The sequence below is a fragment of the Meleagris gallopavo genome, chromosome 7, assembly GCF_905368555.1.
Source record: "Meleagris gallopavo chromosome 7, MGAL_WU_HG_1.1, whole genome shotgun sequence".
Taxonomy (NCBI): domain Eukaryota; kingdom Metazoa; phylum Chordata; class Aves; order Galliformes; family Phasianidae; genus Meleagris; species Meleagris gallopavo.
In genome coordinates this window covers 21,521,490-21,543,212 of record NC_139410.1, presented here as the reverse complement: position 1 = coordinate 21,543,212, position 21,723 = coordinate 21,521,490, and the positions used below count along the sequence as shown (strand labels likewise).

At 61.7% G+C, this 21,723-nt stretch overlaps 2 protein-coding genes across 2 annotated transcripts; both read left to right on the top strand.

Moving 5' to 3' along the window:
• Positions 1-845: 845 nt before the first annotated feature.
• Positions 846-21,616, top strand: ASIC4 (acid sensing ion channel subunit family member 4). Its single transcript, XM_085228016.1, has 10 exons — positions 846-2,366; positions 17,139-17,283; positions 17,441-17,568; positions 17,778-17,937; positions 18,187-18,243; positions 18,327-18,480; positions 18,837-18,928; positions 19,177-19,256; positions 19,574-19,678; positions 19,824-21,616. Exons 1-10 carry the CDS (start codon positions 1,791-1,793, stop codon positions 19,941-19,943), a joined length of 1,617 nt encoding a protein of 538 aa, XP_085084142.1. The 5' UTR covers positions 846-1,790; the 3' UTR covers positions 19,944-21,616.
• On the top strand, positions 7,283-17,133 carry LOC146543992 (acid-sensing ion channel 1C-like; the record flags this gene model as incomplete). The annotated part of the gene is made up of 1 exon (XM_085228191.1): positions 7,283-17,133. A coding segment is annotated over exon 1 (687 nt), but the record flags the coding sequence as incomplete, so codon positions are not given.
• Positions 21,617-21,723: the final 107 nt, after the last annotated feature.

Genomic DNA, 21,723 nt, shown 5'->3' with positions numbered 1-21,723 from the left:
TTGTGTCCCAGTGCCACCTGTTTGGGCACAGCTTGACCCCGATCCCAGCCAAACTCTCACAGCCAGTGGGCACAGCAATGAAGGAGCGGAGGGAGGAGAGGGTGCACCTCTTTGGCCGCAGAAGGTCATGGGGAAGTCTGCTAGCCACACAGCATGGTTTGCCCGAAAGATATGGGGCACAACCCCCACCCCGCGGGCATTCAGGTCCCTGCCGTGGACCAGGGCAGGCACGTGTGCCTTGCACACCCCAAGCAGGGTGATGCGGGCGGCTGGGCTGTGCGTGCTGCCTGCCGGAGGCAGCCCATCATGCCGTATTGACCTGCACGGAGGCAGGAACATGTGTGCCATGCACGGATCGATGGGAAGATTGAAGATGCGTGTGTGCTCGCTGGACGACCGGGGAAAGCTTTGCTGTTGGCATCGGCAGCACAGTGAAGGTCACGTTGACCTGCGGCGGGCGCCCCGGGGGGATGCGAGGTCTCGCCGCCTGTACCCTGCCAGACACGTGCCTCCCGCGTCTCCCAGGGGCTGCCCGGTGCCGGGCTTATGCCGGTGTTCCCCCTGCGGTGCCACCCGAGGGCTGCGCGGCTCGTGGGTCTGAATGGAGCGAACCCTCCGCCTCCAGCTGGGGAAACTGAGGCGGGGAGCCGGGGCGCATCGCGGCGGAGCCGCGCACGGGGAGCGGCAGGATCCGGGCAGCAGCGGGGGCCGCGGGCAGAGCCCGGAGCAGGGCGACGGATGGGGCTTCCGAGCTGCCACGGGGGCTGCGTCCCGCGCGGGGAGGGCGCGGAGCGAGCAGAGCCCGGGGCTCGGGGGGAGGCACTGCCCGCAGCGCTGCCCGCCCGCGGTGACCAGCTCCCGGGACCGCGCCGGCGGGGGTTTCCCGGCCGGTCTCTGTGCCTCCCGAGCCTGGGCGCGTCGGGCCGCGGCAGGGAGGCGGTTAACGGCCAGAGAGCCGCCGAGGCAGGAGGAGTCCGCGGGCGGGCGAGCAGAAGGGAGCCGCCGGGCGAGCTGCCCGCAGGCTGCCCGCCCCCACGCGCCGCGCCGCGCCGAGCCGCGCCGTGCCGCGCTGCCCCGGGGCGCACGGGCCGGGCCACGGCGGGGCGAGGCGGGGAGAGCGGCGGCGGGGGGCAGGCTGCGTGCCCCGCCCGCCTCGGCACGGTACGGCTCGGCACAGCTCGGCACGGCTCGGCGCGGCACGGCGTGGTGCGGCTCGGCTCGGCACGGCGCGGTTCCGCTCGGCTCGGCTCGGCGCGGCTCCGGCGGGTCCCGGCCATTCAAACAAGTGGCTCCGGCGGCACTTCGGAGCCGGGGCTGGAGAGTGGGCGCAGCGCGTTCCCTGCCCCGGAGGCGCAGGGCCCTTCACACTGCCTCTTTCTCCGGCGCTCGCTCTTTATTTGACGATGAAATAATGTTGACATGTCTTGAATTATTAAGTATTCCCTGGATTTTATTAGCACATGATGCCTAAATGCTGCCTGTATCTGCCGGGGTCTTAACCAGAGAGGAGCGAAGGAGAGAGGCAGAGACACCGAGCGAGGGAGAGGAGAGAGAGGGGTTTTTGACAGCTGTATTCGTGCTGATAAGCGAAGGCACAAGGAGACGATCGACGAGTGAGACAAGAGGGGAGCGGCGGCTCGGAGCTGCGGAGCGGGGCCGCGCTCCCTCCCGACACGGCTCGGCCCTCCCGGCGCCGTGCTGGGCCGTGGGGGGGACCCGAGCCCCCTCCCAGCGCCTGGCCGGGCTCTCGGCTGCTGCCCGTGCCGGGGGGCAGCTCGCTGGCGGGGCAGATGCCGATTGAGATCGTGTGTAAAATCAAATTTGCCGAAGAGGATGAGAAGCAGAAGGAGAAAGAAGAAGGGGACAAGGAGAGCCTGATCGAGGAACCGGCTCGGCCGCGCTCCCGGGACCTGGCCGCGTTCGCCAGCGCCAGCACGCTGCACGGCCTGGGGCACATCTGCGGCACGGGGCGGCCGGGCGTGCGGCAGACCCTTTGGGCGCTCGCCTTCCTGGCCTCGCTCGCCTTCTTCCTCTACCAGGCGGCGAAGTCGGCGCTGCTCTACCTGGAGCACCCCCACGTCGTGGCCCTGGACGAGGAAGCCATCCGTGAGATGGTCTTCCCCGCCATCACCATCTGCAACATCAACCGCTACCGCCACTCCGCACTCACCGACGCCGACATCTTCCACTTGGCCAACATGACCGGACTGCCCCCCAAGGACCGTGACGGCCACAAGGCCACCGACCTGCTCTACCCCGACCCCGACATGGCCGACATCGTCAACCGCACCGGCCACCAGCTCGACGACATGCTCAAGAGCTGCAACTTCAGTGGCGAGAACTGCTCCTCCCGGGATTTCACGGTGGTGAGTGCGCAGCTGGGTGCCCCCCCGGGGACCCTATCGGTGCAAGGGCTCTGCCCCTGTTGTGCCACATCGGAGCAGGGCTCCCTGGCTCGCTCCGGCTGCTGAAGTTTGCATCTCTCCGTGCTTGAGTTTCCCTCCAAGTTTCACACGGAGAGAGAGAGAGAGAGGATGCTTGCTCCTTCTGTGGGAGCACTCTGTGCTGCAGCACGGCACTGCCGCCGGCCCCAGGGCTGTGGGGGGGGATCGAGGGTGGCTGGGGAGCGGTCCCCAAGTGGGTGAGCAGCGGGAAGGGGGAACACGATGATGCAGAGCTTCTCTCCAGCCTCAACTCGCCACAAGTTGAGCTGATCCATCGCAGGATGTTCTGCACAGTGAGAATGGAATGGGGGGGCAGAGACCCCTTGGCACCTAGCAGAGCCCCCCTGCCTGTGGGCCATGCACAGCGATGTGTGCAGATCGGGTAGGCACATGCACGTGTGTGCGTGCAAACACACGTGCCCAGTGCCCTGAGTGGGTTCTGCTCCGGGCATGGCCACGTCCATGAACCCCGGGATTGCCCTTTGTATCCACGGGTCCCCAGCCAGCCCAGCACCCTGCTGCCACCTGCGAACACATTGCCAGGCACTGCGAACTCATGGCTCTGCTAATATTGAGCCTGGAATCGCAAATCCCTGCTGTGGTTTGGGAAAATAAATGTGCTGAACGGGCTGAATACCTGATGGGACCCTTTTCAGACCATAATGACTCTGGAAATGAGCCGGCACTCTCCCACGGCTGCCAGGGGCTGCTCGGCTCGCTGCACTCCCGGAGCAGTGCTGCCAGCCGGAGCCGCTCAGTGCCGGGGAGCGGGATGCAATGCCGGGGGCTGTGGGGGGAGAGGAGGCTCCATGGGGCTGGAAATGGCTGATGCAGCACGTCCTGCTTCACCACAAAGCCTGCTCTGTGATGCTGTCTTAGGCAAAGCAGCGTCTGAGAGGTGCTTTGGGGGGGGGGCTATGCAGGGTGGAATAGTGGGGGGGGGTAAGGGAAGGGGAGCAGCAGGGACACCCCACAGGTGCTGGGGCTCTGCAGGACTCCCTGCCTGCTGTAGCTGAGCAACTGGGTTTGGCTGCTGGAGAGGAGTGGGGTTCAGTAGGGTGAGCACAGGGAGCCCTGGTGCGGGACATGGCATTTGGGGTTTGGCCAGTGGAAAGGCAGTGAGGCCACATTGTGTTGGGTGGCAGCATGGTGTGGTAGTGGGGTTTGGGCTGAGTATAAGCTTGCCAGTGTGCAGAGTGACCATTAGGACAGTCACCAGGACTGCCCCGTGTGCCATCTCTGTGCACCAAAGTAGGCTTCAGGCAGGAGGGCGGTGGAATCCTGAGCTCAGGACATTGGGGGCTGCCAGCAGAAAGGGGGCATTCCCATCACCTCTCACTGGCTGCTTTCCTGACGCACCTGGAGCAAAGGGGAAATCTTGGGGAAGAAGGTGCAGGGCACGGGCTTGGGAGGTCCCTCTGCTGTGGCCACATCCCAAAGCCTTGCCAGGGGGACCTGCCGAGGCAGCACGCCATTTGTAGCGGGAGCTGCTGCTCCTGTTCCCTGAGCCAAACCCATCCCTTGTGCTTCTTCCTGGGGGCGACCGAATCACAGCACCAGCAGCATATCAAGCACCAGTAGGTCCTGGCTGCTGCGTGTGGGTTAGGAGCTGCTGTGCCCACCAGCCGTGCCCTGGAACAGAGTACTCTCAGTCCAGCCCTGGGTCACCACATCCCTTTCAGAGGTCACCGATCTCCATGTCCCCACTGCGGAGCATCCAGTGCCCAAAGCAGCAGCTGCGGCCCCAGGGAACGCAAGGAAGGGAAGTTCTCCTTGCAGCCCCCAGAGCTGCATTCACAGGGTAGTGGCCACCCTCCCTTCTGCACACAATGGCCACATGCATGACAGCCGTGGTGGCACTGGGCAGCCCACCCGCTGCGGCTGGAGCGTGCCCCCCGGCGCTGCCGCTTGCACGATAAATAACTCGTGCGGATCCTTTAAGTAAGAGCCGTGAGTGGTAAATGATCTTCCCCTATTTAACGTCACAAATCCTCGTTCTTTATGGGATAGCAAATTAAGAAACTATGGGGAGAAAAATCCCCAGCGTAAGCATCTTCCGTGCAATAAAGCCGGGCTGGGCTGTAAATCTCCCCGGGCGGCGGGGACAGCACTGAGCCGCAGCGAGCTCCCCTGCAGCCTGCTGCCAGCTGGGCCCCATGCACAGGCTGTCGGCAGCCCTGGGAGAAGCCTTTTCCTGCGCATCCCTCACTTGGACGTGCCCCGTTCCCCGTGCTGCACAGCGGGCAGAGCCGGAACCACACTCCTTAAATGTCACGTTTTCAGCCAGTTTTCGCACTGGTCTCAGTCCTCTGCCCAATGTGGTGCTGCCGCTCAGCCACCGGGGCACTTGCCCATCCCATTTTGCCCCAGCAGGCCGTGCCGTGCCGTGCTGGTGCATCCCCATTCCCATGTCTCTGAGGCTCCCCATGTTGCTGTCCAGAGCAGCCCTGCTGCTGTTACACACGAGCCACCCAGGCACAGCTCGAGGCGCTGCTTGTGCCAGAAACCGGGGGACTTGAATGCAATTCGTTGCCATTTAATTTTACACAATTCCTGCTGCTTAATCCACTGAGAAATGCTAATTTATACAATTCACGTCTAAAAATAAATGTCAGTCCGGCAGCTCCCAGCAGTGGGTAGCTGTTCCCCCAAACCCCTGCCATGGCCTTGTGTGAGAGACCCCAGCCTAGGGAAAACTTCTGGCCCCCATGTACCCAGGCACGAGGCAGCCATGTGCTCAGATACCCATATGCCCGTGTGCCCAGGTCTCGGATTGCAGCAATGGGGCTGGCGGATGTGGGGTGGTGGGATGTGGGATACTGTGGCATGACAGCAAGGAGCTCACGGAACATGGGGGTGTCACTGCAGCCCTCATCACAGCCGCTCTTGGGGCACCGTGGGATGTCGGGTGTTCCTGCAGGGGACACGAGCAGGGTGGCTCCAGGCCTGGTGGCAGCGTGGGGATGGAGTGCTGGGGCGGTGGGATGGCAGCGAGGGCGGTGGGTGCCCAAGGGATGGGGGGGGAGTGGGGCGCGGGGGCAACGCAGCGGGGGAGCGGAGATGCTGGAGGAGCCAGCGGCTTTCCCACCGTCTCCCTGATTGAGATCGGATCACCGGGAGCATAAAAAAGCTCTCTTCATAATTATATTTAATGAATTGACTTTAAAAGCTCTTACACTCTTATCTGGCTAATTTAATATCGCACACTTAATAAGCCTGTCTCCGATACGGGGGGAGCCAGCGGCCACGACGCCCGCGCCTAGTGTGGCTCCCCGGGGATGTGCCACGTGTCCTGTCCCGTGTGCAGGGTTGGGAACACTGCTGTCCCCTGGGGCTGGGGCACGCGTGGGATCCCGTGTGGCTGTGCTGGGGCTCCCTCCGAGGAGGGAACAGAAGGTTTACAGAGATGCGCTAAGTGATGCCAATGGTTTGGAGCCCATAAAGAGAGACGGTTTTATGTAAGACGACTATATAAAGCGCCGCTGTTCTGCCATTGATGAGATATAGGCCTTTATTTATAGAAGGCAATGTTTGCGGTGTGAGTGCTGAAAGCCAGCCAGGGACCCGCAGATAGGGCGTCGAGTCATTTCACATGCAGCTGCCGTCGACACTGTTCACACATTAAAGAAAAAAAATTAACAAGTTTGCAGCCAGTCAGGTGGAAAAAACAATAATTGTCGAAAACCGTATTTCCCCCTTTTTCCAATAACAAATAGCTGGAGCGCTGCTGAGGAGGTTTGGGCTCGCTTGGAGCCTGCAAAGAGTGCGCTGATGCTGCGACACAGCTGGGTGGGAACAGGAGATGGGCACCACGAGGGACCTGGGAGCAGGAAGAGGTGGAGGTGACGGCATTATCACCACGGCATGGAAAGGGGCCGCACAGCAGGAGCGTGGGTCTCCCCAGGGCACTGCATTTCCTCCCTGTGCACACTGTGGGGCTGAGGACGCTCCGTGCATGGCAGCTGCACACAAGGGGATGGTGTGGGGTTATCTCTGTGCCAGATGTGGCCGGGTTTTTCACCGGCGAGCGAGCAGCACGTCCCCGTGGTCAGAGTGCCCTGCCAAATTTCGTTTCATGCACGAAAGGAGGGAAAACTTCTCATGATTAATTGTGCAATAGGGGAGAACATGCAGCTCTCAAACCTGCTCCGTGTTGATCACTGCCCTTTTTTCCCTCGGTGGAAGTGCAGCCAGCGAGAAGGGGCGGCTCTCCCCCCCGGCACCACCCGGCCATGCACAGCCAGGTCAAGAGGGTGTGAAACCCCACAGGGGCCGGGAACGGGAGGAAAACCGGCCAGGGTTCAAGCTGCTTTCTCGCAGCTCCCTGCGCATTGCTTCGGGCTGATGTCTGAGGCTGTCCCCTGCTTACACTGCAAAACCTTCCCTGTGCGCGTTGATCCGTGCCCCCGGTGTGCTGCGCCAGCAGTGGCTGCAGGCAGGGCACTGCCAGCCCCTCCACGTGCTGCTGCCTCGTGTCGCCGGTAGCAAGGAGAGGAGCAAGAGGCTGAGTGGATGCATCTGGGGTCTGCGCCCTGAGAGACGTTGTTGCCTACGTGGCCAGTACTCGGGCTCTGGGCATGGGTGGGGAAGGTCCTCGCATGGGCACCTTGAGCTTGCTGCTGCCCTTTCTGGGAGCAGATGCGTGCTGGGTGCTGAAGGGCCATTAAGTGCCGGTTCAGCTTAGATACAGTCAACAGGTTTTACTCCAGCAGAACAAAAGGTTGCCTTCTTGATTGCAAAGCCAGGAACGCAAGCACAGGTGGAAAGGGGAGGGCAGCAAAGCGAGAGGCTGTGAGCACAGGGGATATATGGGGCCAGGGCCATGGGGTGGGAGGGGAGAGTCAGCACCAAGCTCATCAGTCAGAGCCCCTGATTAATCACACGCTGCTGGCCCTGCAGCCTGCAGCTCATTAGCAGTTTAATTCCCGATGCCCATCGCACTGGAGGGCTGTATGGTTCTGATTGCTGCCTTCTGCAATCAGACCGTGTCCCCCCCGCTCCACTTGCGGGCACGTGTGCTGCTGAGGTCTGCTGTGCCCCCTGGGATGGGACGGTGTGGGTGCTATGGGTGCTGTGGTCAGACCTAGGTGCTGCACATTGGTGACAGCCACTGCAGAGGGCTGGCAGCTGTCCCTGGGGCCAGGACGTGTCCATGTCCCCTCGCATGTCCAGCCAGACCCCATGGCCAAGCCAGCCTCACGGTGACATTGGGCCAGGAGCGGCTGTCATGCTGTCAGGCGCTGTGCTCTGCTGCACTCATTCCTCCTGACGCTCCCACAGGGTGGTAGCTTTGCACCCTGCACATCCCCATGCAGTGCCCCTCACCTCCTGCATGCTGAGACCCTTCCCGAGTTGGGTAATGGGCACCGAGTGGGGGGACATGCAAAAAGCTGTCCTGGGTGCACAAAGGTGGGCACTCCAGGGCTGCAATCTGCGCTATTTCATCACAGCCTGAGGAAGGAGGGGACCACACGAAGCCACAGCCCCAGAGGAGTGGGGAAGCATCTCCATCTGCCTGCAATGCCTCAGTGGCAGGAGTGACCCCAGGCATGGGGCTGTCCCCAGGCCACTTCTGTGCAGGAGGCATCTGCTGCAGCCCCTGGCAGGGCAGGGAGCAGCCGCCTCCAGGTCAGCATGGGGGGTGAGGACGTATGCAAAGCTGAGATTGATGCAAATAGTAATTATGTCCTGGCTGCTCAGCCACCACTGTGGCTGCAGAGGAAAGGGGCTGAGCCAGCAGCATGTCCTCTGTGTCTGTCCCCATGTCCCTGGGCAGCTGTGGCCCTGCTTTGCCCCCACTGCCCCGTACTGCCCAGCTCCTTCTGCTAGCCCACAGGACGCAGATGGAGGAGGCAGAAGTGGTGCAGCCAGCGTGCCCAGTGCTGAGGTCCTGCTCATCACAGAGCTCTGCAATTACATGTGCTAATTATGGGCAAAGGTTCACAGGCAGTTCCTGCCCTGCCAACACCATGCTGCTGTGCAAGGATATGACAGGAAAACCAGGGCTGCTCAGCATCTCTCCCTTCTACACCAGCCCAGTGTAGAACAGCCAAGCTCCTTGCAGCCCCACCCCACCCCATCCCATGCCATTCCATTCAGCCCCACCCCACCTCATCCTGCCCCGTGCCAGGTGAGCTTGCCCGAGCTGGCAGTGAATGATGGCATCCTTTGAGCCCCGCTGCTCATGGCAGTGATGGCTGCTCCATCCACGGTGCCTGGCAGATCTCAGTGCAGTTGCTTTTCAGGAGGAGTTTTTCAGCCTCTGACCCCCTGTGCTGCCGCCGCTCTGACATCTTGTTTTCTTATCGCCTGACATGACCTTAATTAACTCCCCAGGCTGATAACACTGGGCTTCTCCTCGCAGAGCTGGATCTAAGCATCGCACTGTGCCTCACCCATCAGGGAATGACTGTGCACACACTGGGGCAGGCAGGGAAGGGATACCAAGTTGACACGAGTGGGACAGGTGCTGCATGGCACTGCGTCCTGCCCAGCTGTCTCGCTGCCACCAGCCTGTATCGATGGAAATGCCAGCACTACTAACTTCTGTGGCCACGTTATCTCCTGCACTAGCAAATATTAGCAGGGGGCAGATTATTCAATAGCAAAGTTTGTAGATGGGAATCACAGTGTGCCACAGTCCAGCAGAAGCCTGCACTCTGAGGGGTTGGACCCCACTTGCAGCCCCCTCCCCAGTTCACAAAATCCTGGTCCTGTACATCCCAGGTACTCCGCTTCCATCCCAGGGTTTCCAGCAGCTGAGCTTCCCCAGGTGTGGGCATCACTTGGAACATCTCTTGCAATGCTGGAGCCTGCAGCCAGGTTCCCTCTCTGTGCAGCTTCCCTGGGGGAGGCTCTGGTTGTCACCTGAGCTCCTGGCCCCAAGGAGGGGTGCCCAACCAACCGTCCCCACACCCAGGAGCACACAGGCTGGGGAGAGCCATCCCCTATCATGTTTGTTCCATTGATTTAGCGCCGCGGAGAGGGTTTAATCAGCCTTTAGCCTGCACGCTCCAGCATTAAGAACAAATCCATTAGCCACGAGATAACCACAAAGGGTTGCGCTGAGACTGGATGAGGTCCCAGCGCCTTCAAGATGCAAATTGGCAATCAAAGATCAAAGCCGTGCAGCTCCCTAATCTCTACTAAAAGGGCTCAGCTATTAACGAGCCCTTTACCGCTGGGCTGTGATCACCCCACTTCACTCCCGTCCCGAAGTGCTGGCAGTTGGCACTAGCCCCTGCCACCCCTCTGACCCCCGTGCTGGCTCTGGGGATGAGGGTGCAGCAGGGGCTCAGATTGTTTGTTTATGCCTTGCTTCCTCCAGCCCTGTCTGACAGTGTTGGTGCAGTGAGCGAAGCCCCAGGAGCAGGGAGTCAGTGGGGTGACGGGGGCTGGCGTGGAGTGGTGTAATTGGAGCCATACAGGACTCATGCGGTGACTCTGGGGACGGGGGAGATGGTTGCAGTTTGCTTCCCTCCTTCTGTTCATGGATTTATTTTGGTTCAGCCTCAGTACAGCCTCACCAGGTGGCTCAGGTCAATCCCTGCCAGCCCCAGGGAAATCAGCGCTGGGGAGAGTGGTGTGGGGGCGGGCGATGGGACTTGAGGGGGGCACTCTGGGGCTGTGTTCCCTTTTTTTGGATATGCCCATGCTCCGATACAGTGCTGAGGGCCAGCTGCAGGATGGGGGCTTCGCCCCACTTTCCTCCTGCTTATAGTCCCAGCACACCAGAGAGCTGCGAAGCCACCAGGCTGTGACAGGAGCTGAGCTGCCAGCCCCATCAGCACATCTCCAGCAGCACAGATGGGCTGCCAGTGTTGGGGCACGGCTCACCGGGACCCTGCTGGAGCAGCACGCGCCACTGCCCAGGAGCCAGCACAGCACTTCCAGCCTGGCGGGCTGACAGTCCGATGCGCCTGGCCCAGTTTGGGGAGCAGCATCCTGCCTCGCCCGCTGGGGTGCTTGCTTTGGGCTGGGCTTGTTGTCCTCAGGCTGGTGGTATAGCCATGCCATCACTCAGCAAGAGGAGCAGGCAGTGAGGCTCTGGCAGCATCCCAGCTGGGCTGACAATAAATCTTATCAGTGTAAACCCATCCGCAGGCAACAGGATAACCCCCGTGACAACCGGGCGAGCACGGAGGCTTCATCTGCGCGGCAGCAGTGCCGCGGATTCGCAGATAACTGCCACGGCTGGAGGGACCTGCTTTTGTCAACACCTGCAGGGAGGCAGTGGGGCAGCCCAGTGGCGGCCCCACGATGCCAGCCACGGTGTGCCCAGTGGGATGGGCAGATAGCGTGGGATCAGGGCAGCACGCACATAGCTGAGGCTGTGCCACGCGCAGTGACAAAGAGCCAGGAATGTGTGGCGGTGGCAGCGCACCCCCTGCCCGTGCCCTACTCCGGCCGGGCAGGGGACAATGCCAGCTGCGGTGCCATCCGCGGTGCCAGGCGGTGCGGGGACGGCGAGGCGGGCTGGCAGGAGCTGCTGCCCCGGGCTGTGCACGCCGGCTCAGCGCCCGCATTTACTGGCGGTGCGGCCGCGCAGCCGTGGGAACGGTAATGAGATGGAGCAGCAGAAGGACGGCGAGATAAGGCTGCCTGCGCTGCCCCAGCAGATTAAACGCTGGGATTAAGCAGGCGGTGCCAGCTCTGCTGCCTTTTTATCTCGCTGCTTCTCCCCTCTTATTCTCCCGCAGTCGATAGTGAACGGTCTCCGAGCTGTCAGCAAAGGAAATTGCTTGTTAACCCTTTGGGGACAGGCACAGCGCTGCTGCACATCTGCCTCCAAAGGGATGCAGTCCCTGGGGCTGCTGCTGCCAGCACCATGCTGGGCACTGATGTACTGCAGAGTGACAGCACGCAGAGAGCAGAGCCCGATCTGTGTCTGGCCCCAGGGACCCTGCGTACCCCACCTTGGGGCATTCCTGATATCCCTGCTTCCAACAGCGTGCGGGATGGATTGGCTCAGCACTGCATCTGGACACGAGACCACATGGTGGGGACCATCCTCCGGTCCTGCAGCCAAGTGGCACAGCCGTGCCGCGCCTGCACCGCACAGCACATGGCATCGCGTCTCCGCCATTTGGAGCCCAGTACCCAAAACCACAGTTATTGCTCTGTGCGCGTGTTTTGTTCAGTCTGCAGCAGAGCGAGGCTGGGCTGCAGCCCATCACAGCGATTTTCTGGAGCATGATGTGCATTGCGTGCCTGGGGGCTGCATTCCCAGTGTGCGGGGGGGTCTGAGGATGCGGAGCTGGCAGGGGAATGATGGGGGGTGTACAGAGATGGCAGGAGCACTGCTTGGCACGGGCCAAACCCATGCCAGGAAGCACTCCCTCCTGCTCTTCACCTTTTCCAGTCCCTCTGGCTCCGTGGTGCCTCTGGCTCAGTCCACACCAGCCTTCTGTACAGAACCACGGGGCATTGCCATGAGGCAGAACCTACAGCTCAGCACCCAACCATGTGCTCAGCATCTTAGAGAGGTTTACTGTCTGCCATCAGGATGAGCAGAGCCCCCCAGCTCATGTCCTTGCCCCTCTGCATCCCTGTTCTGCGCTGGGCACCATCCCCCATCATCTGTCAGCAAGCCCCAGCTCTTCATCTTCAGCAATTCCCTTTGCATTGGATCCTTCAAACCACCCAGGTGACCCTCCTTGTGTCAGCTTTAAAGTGCTCAGCGCAAGCAAATGGCACGAATGCACAAGCAGCTGCAGAGCAGCTGGGAGATCTGCAGGGAGCAGCTTAGCCCCACCAGCTATTGCCTGCCCTGTGGCCAGGGCAGTGGTCCAGCCCCGGTGGGACGCTGTCCCACAGCTGCTGTGGGATGCAGAGGGCATGTTCAAGATTCTGCATAGCCTTGCAGGAGAAGCGTGGCTTCTGGGCAGAGAGCTGCGGGAGCTGGAGCAGATGCTGCGCGGGACATCGGGCTGTGCAAGCAAGCACAGCCTGAATTAGGAGAGGAAATGGGAGCAATTGGCACGTGTGGGCTGGCAGGAGAAAGGCTGCGAGGGGATGGGATTGCTGTTTATAAATACATCAAGGGAGTAAACACAAGGGAGGGAAGAGAGCTATTTGAGCTGAGGGACAATGCTGGCGTGAGAACAAATGGTACAAACTGGCCATGAATAAATTTAGGTTGGAAATGAGGAGATCAGTGAGGAGCTGGGACTGCCCTCCCTCCCTCTCCCTCCCCCCCCAGGAGGGGAAAGAGGGAAAGAACAACACTGAGAAGGCATTCGTTGCACTGATGAAGGAGGCTGTGTGCTGGCACTGAGGACCACAGGTCCCAGCCCCTAGCCTTGGTGTCGCATCCACCCTGGCACCGGTGGTTAGACCCCTTGGGGCGGTGGTTTGTGGGAAGGGCTCCACACAAGTGCGGGTGCCCCAGCAGCTCTGCCAGCTGACAGCACAGCTGAGCACTTGGTATTCCGGCCACGAGCCCACTTGGCACCAGCGGGGCTGCACCAGCCCCAACTCCCACGTCTTTGCATTGGCTCAGCTGGCCCTGTGCAGAGCAGCACATCTGTGTGAGGAGGTAGCAGGAGGGGTCCCGGTCCCTCCAGGATGTGCCCTTGTTTCAGGGACATCCGATGCAAATTGGAATGCTGCGGAGGATGCTCCAGAGCACCCCCTTGCAGAGCCCAGCTTGGTACTGGTGTCCTCTGCTTGGGGCCAGTGCTACTCTGCTGTCCCAGAACTGTGGCTGCAGAGCCCAGTGGAGGTGTCAGTCCCGTCCCCAAGTAGGGCTGAATCCAGCAGGAGCCATCCCTGCTGCCAGCATTGGCCCTGCATGGGGAAGGGGCACATTGCAGAGGGCTGCGAGAGTAGGGGACAATTGCACCGGTGCTGAAGCTGGGATAAAGCCAAGCTGGCACTGGTCCCCATCCCTCCAGAGAGCAGGGAAGGGAAATGGTGCGACCATGCATGAGAGGGGACGTTTGCAAAGGCAAAAACATCCCACTGGCTCAGAAAATTGCTGCAGAATCGGGCTTGAAATGAGTTGAAATTGCTGAATCCAAGCGGATCTCATATCCTGGGCAGTTGCAATGCTGGCGTCAGCGCTACGGCTTCTCTCTCTGGGCGCCCAGGCGGGAACTGTCAGCTCTTTGCAAGGGGTGGGATGCTGGGGACACAACTGAAGGCTCTGGGCAGTGGGGGGGGGCTGGTGAGGAGCTCCAGCAGGGCCGGTGCTGCAGTGTTTCAGGAAGGCAATAGCGGAGTGGGAGGCAGCATCTAAGGAGATGGCATCACCCCAGCTCTGCCCACATCATCTAGAGGACACCCCTGGATGGCCAACCCCTGATCACCAATCCCTCCATTCCCAGGGCAGCAGCACTCCAGTCTTCCATCCCCAACTCATGGTGCCCTGGTGATCTCTGGGTCCAGCGGGTGCCCGTGTCCTACAGCTGCATGTTCCAGCAGGAATACAAGACAGGGCTGTGTGTCCTGGGATGCAGGAGCAGGACCTGCCCGCACCACACATGCTGCAGCTCATTTCCCTCACATGCAAACATTTGGCTGGAAGCTTAGTGCGGCCTCTTGTCTCTGCAGAGCAATCAGGATTTGTCGCTGCTTGCAATGTTTAATGTCGTCTTCCAGAGGCTAAATACCATGGGGAGCCGTGTAAGCTGCAGAAATACCTGTGTGAGCTGGGATCAGCCGGAGGCAGACACAATGGGCTTGTCATGGCAGGGATAGGGGGGTTCGGGGATGTGTGGGCCAACCCTTGTGCTTCCCTGTCAGAGGAAACTTCAGTGTTAGCAAGTGGGCTGGGGTGAGGATGTTGAAGGCCAGCATCCACAGAGTGCCCAGCACCAGGGGAGCAGGACAGGGAACTCTGTGGGGTGGGATAAGGATGTGGAGGTCCCAGCACTGCTTGGGGTGGGAGAAGGAAGCTTTAGCCCCTGAGTGGCAGCGATCTCTAGCTGGGATCTGCCTGCTGCGGCGCCAGCAGCTATTTCTGTCAAGGTCAAAGTGTCTCCACGGCAGAGAGCAGGGAAATGAGGAATCGTGTTGAGAAATTACCTCCGTAATGGGGTCTCCCCTGCGTGGGGATGCCGGTGTGTGGCAGCTGAGCAGACAGACCATGAAGTGATGCGGGAGTTCTGCTCCCAGCCCTGAGGCCTGCAGCACCCATGGGTGCCCTCTGAGAGGAACAGGGTGGCCAGGGGGCCACGTCCCAGCAGAACACATGTGTTCCACCCCGCGAGGGGACTTTTCTGGGTCAGCTGTGGGGGAGAAAATCATCTTCCCTTCTCCTCTGTCCTTCCTCTCCTCCTCCTCCTTCTCCTCCTCTCGCACTCCCTGTTATCTAATTGGGTTTGTCATGCTGGAAAGCCAAAGCCCTTCAGGACTGTGCTGTGCTCTCGCCAGCGAGATTTCACAGCTGTCCTCAGCACCCCAGCAGCCGACAAGTGAGTAACTCAGCTGTGAGCTGTGGGCACCCCTGCCTGCCCTCCGCACCAGCGGCTGTGCCTGCCTGCCTATGGCTGCAGTGGACGGGGGATGAAGCCACTGCCACCTCCAGATCTCTTCTGCTCTGCCCAGCCCTGTCCGTGTCCCTGGGGTCACCTGTCCCCACGTGCCCTGCCTCTGCGTCCTACCGCATCCCTCACCCTGCTGCAGGGTAACGGTGATGCTGCTCGCAGATGTCTGAGCTGACACGAGATGGAAGCACTCAGAGAAATGACATTTCCTCTAGCTGGGGAAGCTCATCCTCCGTTTAACGAAAACTAATATAAAAGCTGCCCTGGTGTGTGCAGGGCTGATGCTATCGGGCCGGCAGCCTCCAGCTCTCAGAGCCGCAATCAATCTCAGTGAGGAGTCGAGCTCTGGCAGCCCCACACGGAGGCACTGGCACGAGTCCCAGGAGTGGGGGCACATGTGGGCAGCTCCCCTGGGCCGGGGTGAGGCTCCAGGCTGTCCCGGAGGTGCCAAGGGCAGGGAGCCTATAACACAGAGGACCCAAGGCAGCACTGTGCTGTGGGAGAGTCCTCACGTGCCATGGGGCAGGCTGCTCTCCCCTGCTGCCCGTGGGGCTGGGACAAGGCCCTTCCTCCCAGCCCGGCGCGGCCCGGCCCCGGAGCTCCCCCAAGGCCTGGCCGAGGCCTGCCCCGGGCCTACTCCCGCCCTACTGCCTGCCTACCCCCGCCCTACTCCGGGCCTGCTCCGGGCCGGGGCCGCGAGGCCGGGCCGTGCCCAGCCTTGAGCCGGCGGGGCCTGGCCTAGCGCGGCGCCCTGCTGCCCCCTGGCGGATCCCGGCCCCGCGGGCCCCGGTGCGGGCTGCCGAGAGAGCGGAGGCTGCGGGGAGCGCTTTGAAGCGGCCTGACGAGCTGTCGGGGCCCTGCCGACAGCCGGCGTGCCTCCCCCCTCCGCCACCGCGCTCTGATCACAGCCGCAGCCGTCACTTCAAAGCGCCCGCCGGGCTCGGGAGGGCTCCCACGCAGCACCGGGCCCACGACGCAGCCCCACGGGGACGGAGGGCGATGGGGCGCCGGCGGAGCCCGGCACCGCGGTGGGGAGTGGGGCCACACACGTTGATGGTGCCCTCAGGCCTGGCACCGTGCTGCCAGCTCAGGGAAAGGGCTCCCAGCCCCACAGCCGCTTTGCCCCACATCGGCTGGGTGCCCCTGGGGGTGCATGCAGGACCCTGGGCCAGAGAGCGGGGAGGGGTGCGCTGGGGTGCAGCTTCTCTGGGCGAGGAGCTGGACGTGGCATCCTGTCCTGGGGCGTGGGGGGCTGCCGGGACGCCCAGCCTGGGGTAGCACCACGTTACCCCAACCCCCAGCCCGGCTTGGGGAGGAATTTTCCATTCCCAAATCGAGGTTGGGGAAGGCGTGCGTCGGCACCAGCCCCCTCCTCTCCCTCCCCTCGCCCGTCACAGCTCAGGAAGGCGCCTGCCACATACGGCTCTGGGAAGGTGCCGAGCAAAAGGCTCCCGGGAGAGAGACGGTGAGCGGGGCTGTAGGGTGGGCGCGTGGGATCTGTCCTGACTACAGCCATGCCGCTGCCCCTATCGTGCTGCCCAGATGGAGAAGCCCTCGCACCAGGACAGGGTGGCTTCCTGCGTGCCACTCGCATCCCAGGGCTGCACTACATTGGCACACGGCCGCAGTCCCGCCTGCGCCGCCTGCTCTGGGGCTTGGCCTTCTTGGCCTCTGCAGGGCTGCTGGCCACTGGAGCTACCGACCGCCTGCACCACTTGCTCTCACACCCCGTGCACACACGGGCACGCCTGGCCAGAGTGCCCCAGCTCCGCTTCCCGGCTGTAACCCTCTGCAACCCGAACCGGGCGCGCTTCCTGCAGCTCACCAAGCCTGACCTGTACTCGGTGGGGCAGTGGTTGGGGCTGTCTCGGGAGGACCGCTCGCTGGTGCCTGAGCTGCTGGCCGTGCTGGAGGATGAGCAGCGCCGCTGGCTCACGCGCCTTGCCAACTACTCACGCTTCCTGCCACCCCGTCGCTCCGAGCGCACCATGCAGAGCTTTTTCCACCGCCTGAGCCATCAGATAGAGGACATGCTGGTGGAGTGTCGCTTCCAGGGCGAGCGCTGTGGCCCGCAGCACTTCAACCCTGTGAGTCCGTGCCTCACACCAGCCTGCGTCCCAGGGACTGATGCATCCTGTAAAGAGGGCAATGAATGTTACCTGCTTGCAGAGGGCTCTTCACCATCCCTCTCCATCTCCATCTTCAGGTCTATACACGTTATGGCAAGTGCTACACCTTCAATGGGGACCGGAGGAACCCTCGAGTGACCCGCCAGGGTGGCATGGGCAACGGGCTGGAGATCATGCTGGACATCCAGCAGGAGGAATACCTGCCCATCTGGAGGGAGACCAGTGAGTGGGGCTGCGGGTGAGCCGGACACTGGGGGTGCTGGGGCTGAGGTGTGGGTGCTGGGGTGTACAGGGGTGTGTGGCTGAGGGTTGTGCTGTGGGCAGGCATGCAGCCCTGGGACAGGGCTGGCTGCCCACTCTCCCTTTCCATCTCCCACAGATGAGACATCTTTCGAAGCTGGCATCCGTGTCCAGATCCATAGCCAGGATGAGCCGCCCTACATCCATCAGCTGGGCTTTGGTGTCTCGCCCGGCTTCCAGACGTTCGTGTCTTGCCAGGAACAGCGGGTAAGTATGGCTCAGAGGGCTAGTATGAGACTGAGCTGGTGTGGAGCCACGCAGGAGGGCAGCTGGGCAGTGCCATTTGTGGAGATGCCACTTCTCCCCATGAAACTCTAACTTCTGCTGGGTGGTGCATGGTGCCCCGCAGCTCCAGGGAAGCACCCCCAGCACCCAGCACCATGTGTCACTACAATGGTACTCTTTCACCCTGGCAGCTCACCTACCTGCCGCAGCCATGGGGGAACTGCCGGGCCAGTGTGCAGGGAGAGCAGACACTGCCTGGCTATGATACCTACAGCATTGCTGCCTGCCGCCTGCAGTGTGAGAAGGAGGCCGTGGTGCGGAGCTGCCACTGCCGCATGGTCCACATGCCAGGTAAGGGGTGTACCTGCTCGTGGGGGGCTCCCCAACACCCCACTCCTCCTTCCCAGGGCTGCTTCTTCCAGCCTGCACCCAATGGCCACTACAGCCAAGGGTCACTCCTTTCCCATCCTTCTGCACCCAAGGCTCACCCCATCTCTCTGCAACACTTAGCCCCTTCCCAGTCTGCCCCACATCTTTAGGGGAGCGAGCATAGGAGAGGGGGATCGGATTCCCAATCCCTGACCCACTGCTTCTCCACAGGCAATGAGTCCATCTGCTCTCCCAATGTGTACATCGAGTGTGCTGACCACACGCTGGGTAGGTTTGGGGGATGGGCAAGAGATTGGGTGAACTGGGGGAGATCAGGGGGTGCAGCTGTGCCCAGTATTGCATGCCTCCAGATGCAGCAGTGGAGGACAGCCAGGAGCGCTGCAGCTGCCCCACACCATGCAACCTGACCCGCTACGGCAAGGAGATCTCCATGGTGCGCATCCCCAACAAGGGCTCGGCACGCTACCTAGCCCGAAAGTACAACAAGAATGAGACCTACATTCGGTGAGCTGCTTGGGGCAGGAAGGGTCTGGGGTGGCTCTCAGAGGCATGTGGGGATTCTAGGAATCTGGGATACCCCCACCCTGCTCCTGGCAGTTTGTGTAGGCCAGGTCTTGGTACACATAGTACCTCCAGCATCCTCTCCCCAGGGTGGTTGTGGTGTCCTCCCTGGTGTCCTCTCCCCATCCCACAGTCCCACCCAGTCCAGGACATGTCCCTGTCCCCACCATAACCAGTGTCCTGTAAATCCAGCCTGAATAACACACCAGAGAGCTCTAAGGGGCGGGTTGGAGAGGGCCTAGGGGAGTCTGGGCTCAGTGGTGGTAGGTGGGCTGGTGACAGCCATGGTGTCCCCACAGGGAGAACTTCCTGGTGCTGGATATCTTCTTCGAGGCACTCAACTATGAGGCCATTGAGCAGAAGAAAGCCTACGACCTTGCTGGGCTTCTCGGTGACTCCCCAGCCTTTCCTCAGGACCCACTTCATGGCTGGCCATCCCTCATCCTGCACACGCCTGCTCCCTCCATCCTGCAGCCCCTGATCCCATCACCATGCTGTCCTATGCCATCCTGCAGCCCTGTCACCATGCTGTCCCCCTCCATCCTGCTGCCCTGGCACTGCTGTCTGGCCTCAGCCCCAATGGCTTTACTCAGGCTGTGCAGCAGCTGCTGGTGACCAGTTCTCTCTCTTCCTCCCCAGGGGACATCGGGGGGCAGATGGGCCTGTTCATCGGCGCTAGCATCCTTACCATCCTGGAGATCCTGGACTACATTTATGAGGTGCTCTGAGTCCTCTAAGGAGCATGGTGCCAAGCAGGGGCGAGACTTTCTGGGGAGAAGTGCCATGCCACCCCAGAGGGCTATCTATCTACAGCTCCCAAACTGGGGAACTCCCAGCAGGAGGCGGTGGGAGGAGGATGGGTATCCCTCAGAGGGATGCAGGTAGAGATGCTGTACCCAGAATCACCCCATGTCCCTGGGCCAGCAGTGACCATGAGGCAGGCCCATGCAGACTGGGTTGCTTCCACAGGGTCCCACCTTGGGGCACCCACAGGATCCCTGTGGGTGCCCCAAGGCTGACCCCCTTTTGCCCCCAGGTGATCCGCGACAGGGTGAGTCGTGTCCTGCGGCGCTCCAAGCCACCCCTGAAGAAGCCCTCGGGGAGCATTGCCACACTGGGGCTGGAGGAGCTCAAGGACCAGGTACTGGGGACATGAGCAGCTTCATGGGAAAGGGACATCACTCCCAGGAGCCAGGGAGCTTGATGGCCTCAGGCTGCTGAGCCAGGCTGGATGGGGGAATTAATGGGGACAGGCAGGATCCCCACTGACGCTGCCATCCCTGCAGAGCCCCTGTGAGACACTGGGCCGGCACGTGGAGGGCACCTACAATGCGGGCATCCTGCCCAACCACCACCACCGTCACCACTACCCTCACCAGGGTGTCTTCGAGGACTTCGCCTGCTAGGACAGCTGGGGTCAGGGGGTTCCAGCTGGGGTTCCCCACCCCTTGCAGCCCCATCCTCATGGAGAGGGATTGTGGCCCTGGGACCGGCACTGTCGCTGCCCCCAGCCCCTTCGTCCAGCCCCTCCGCTTGCCCTGTCTCAAGCACACAGAGTCGGGGGGCCGCCCCGCCAGCCAGCAGCAGAAGTGGCCTCACAACTTGGCTGCCTGCAGGAGCAGACTAGCAGGGGGCAAGGACAGGCACACTAGGGGGGATTGGGGGGGCAGGGGGCCCCCGCAAGGCAGTGCGTGCAAGGGGTGAGCTGGATTTCCTGCAAACCCCTCCAAACCCCTCCCCACTGACCTCTCCTGAAGGGGGTCTCTGCCCTGCACTGTCCCCCCAGGACCACTCATCCCCTCCCAGAGAATGTCGCCATCATGCTGCAGGTCAGGCAGGGCCGGAGGACACTATCTGCAGCTTCACCTGCATGGCACCACCCTGCCACTCATCTGGCCCCTGGCACCACCACCACTGTGACACCCCCCAGACATCTCCCCACCTTGCCCCAGTCCCACATACCCTGCCAGGGCTGAGGTTCCCTCCCCACTGCTATTCCCAGCTAGACCCCTGCACTGTGACTTTCCACACTCCTGTTTTAGCCCTGCAAAATGACTGTCTGCCCCAAATCCTCTCCTCCCAGTGCCCCACATCCCGTGCATTGCCCAAAGCAGATTGCCCCAGGTGCAGTTCCCCGGCACGCCTGGGCAGTGTTGAGGCACCTGTCCTTGTTACCCAACTGTTGCAGCTCTTCTGCACCATGCACGTACCCCTGCCACCTTCCTCCCCCCAGGTGCCGAGCACCCACTGTGCCTCCCCCAGACTGTATACAGATAGGAAGGTGCCCTGCACCCAGTCCTCCTGCTGCCAGGGGGTGGCAGGGCCTCAGCAGGACCCCCGGCACCCCAATTCCCATAGGACATTGCCTCCCCCTCCACTGTAGCAGACACCAGCGCAGGGCAAATAGCCCCAAAATATCTCAGGAGGCGGGGGGCGGGCTAACAAAGCCCCCCTCAAGACGCACATGTGGCAGAGAGGAATCCCCATGGCAGGAATTGGTGACCTCAGGGGGAGGCTGGCTGGGACCAGTCCTTGTCCCCAGTACCCGGAGACCACAGCCATGCCCTGGCCAAAGCCATAGTTGCAGGAGGAGTCCTATGTGTGGGGCATGGGACATAGGGTACGAGGACCAGGGCATCTGCATAGCCCAGTGTCCCTGCAAATACACCCACAGTTGGAATTGTTTTCTCCAATGGTGCAAGCATTGTGGGTATCCAACACTCCTGCACAGGGGCACACAAAAACAACCCCTAAGTAGGGCATGCACAGTGTGCACCAGGGGGGTCCTGGTGCCCGTGGGGTTGTGGCATGTATGGTGTGGGTCCCCAGCCCCAGGGAATGCCCCCATCCCCCATGCCTACCACCTCCTCCTGCACCATCATCTGGGCACAAGCAGCAGCATCTCCACGGTGCTAGGTGGGCGGGATGGCGCCCAGTGCTGTGTGCAGGCCATTCCAATAGGAGCAAGCCCTGGAAGGGGTGGGCATAGGCACCATGGTGGGAGGGGACCATTGGAGATGTGCGTCATTGTTTTATAAATGTACAAAAGCTCCCTAATAAAGAGGCACAAGTAGGTCTAGAGCTGTCTGCATGACTGGGGGGCACAGGTGGGGGGAGGTCAGTGTCGCTGCCCTGTGCATCCCCAAAATGAGGAGCTGTGTGTGCCAGCACCCAAATTGTCTGGAC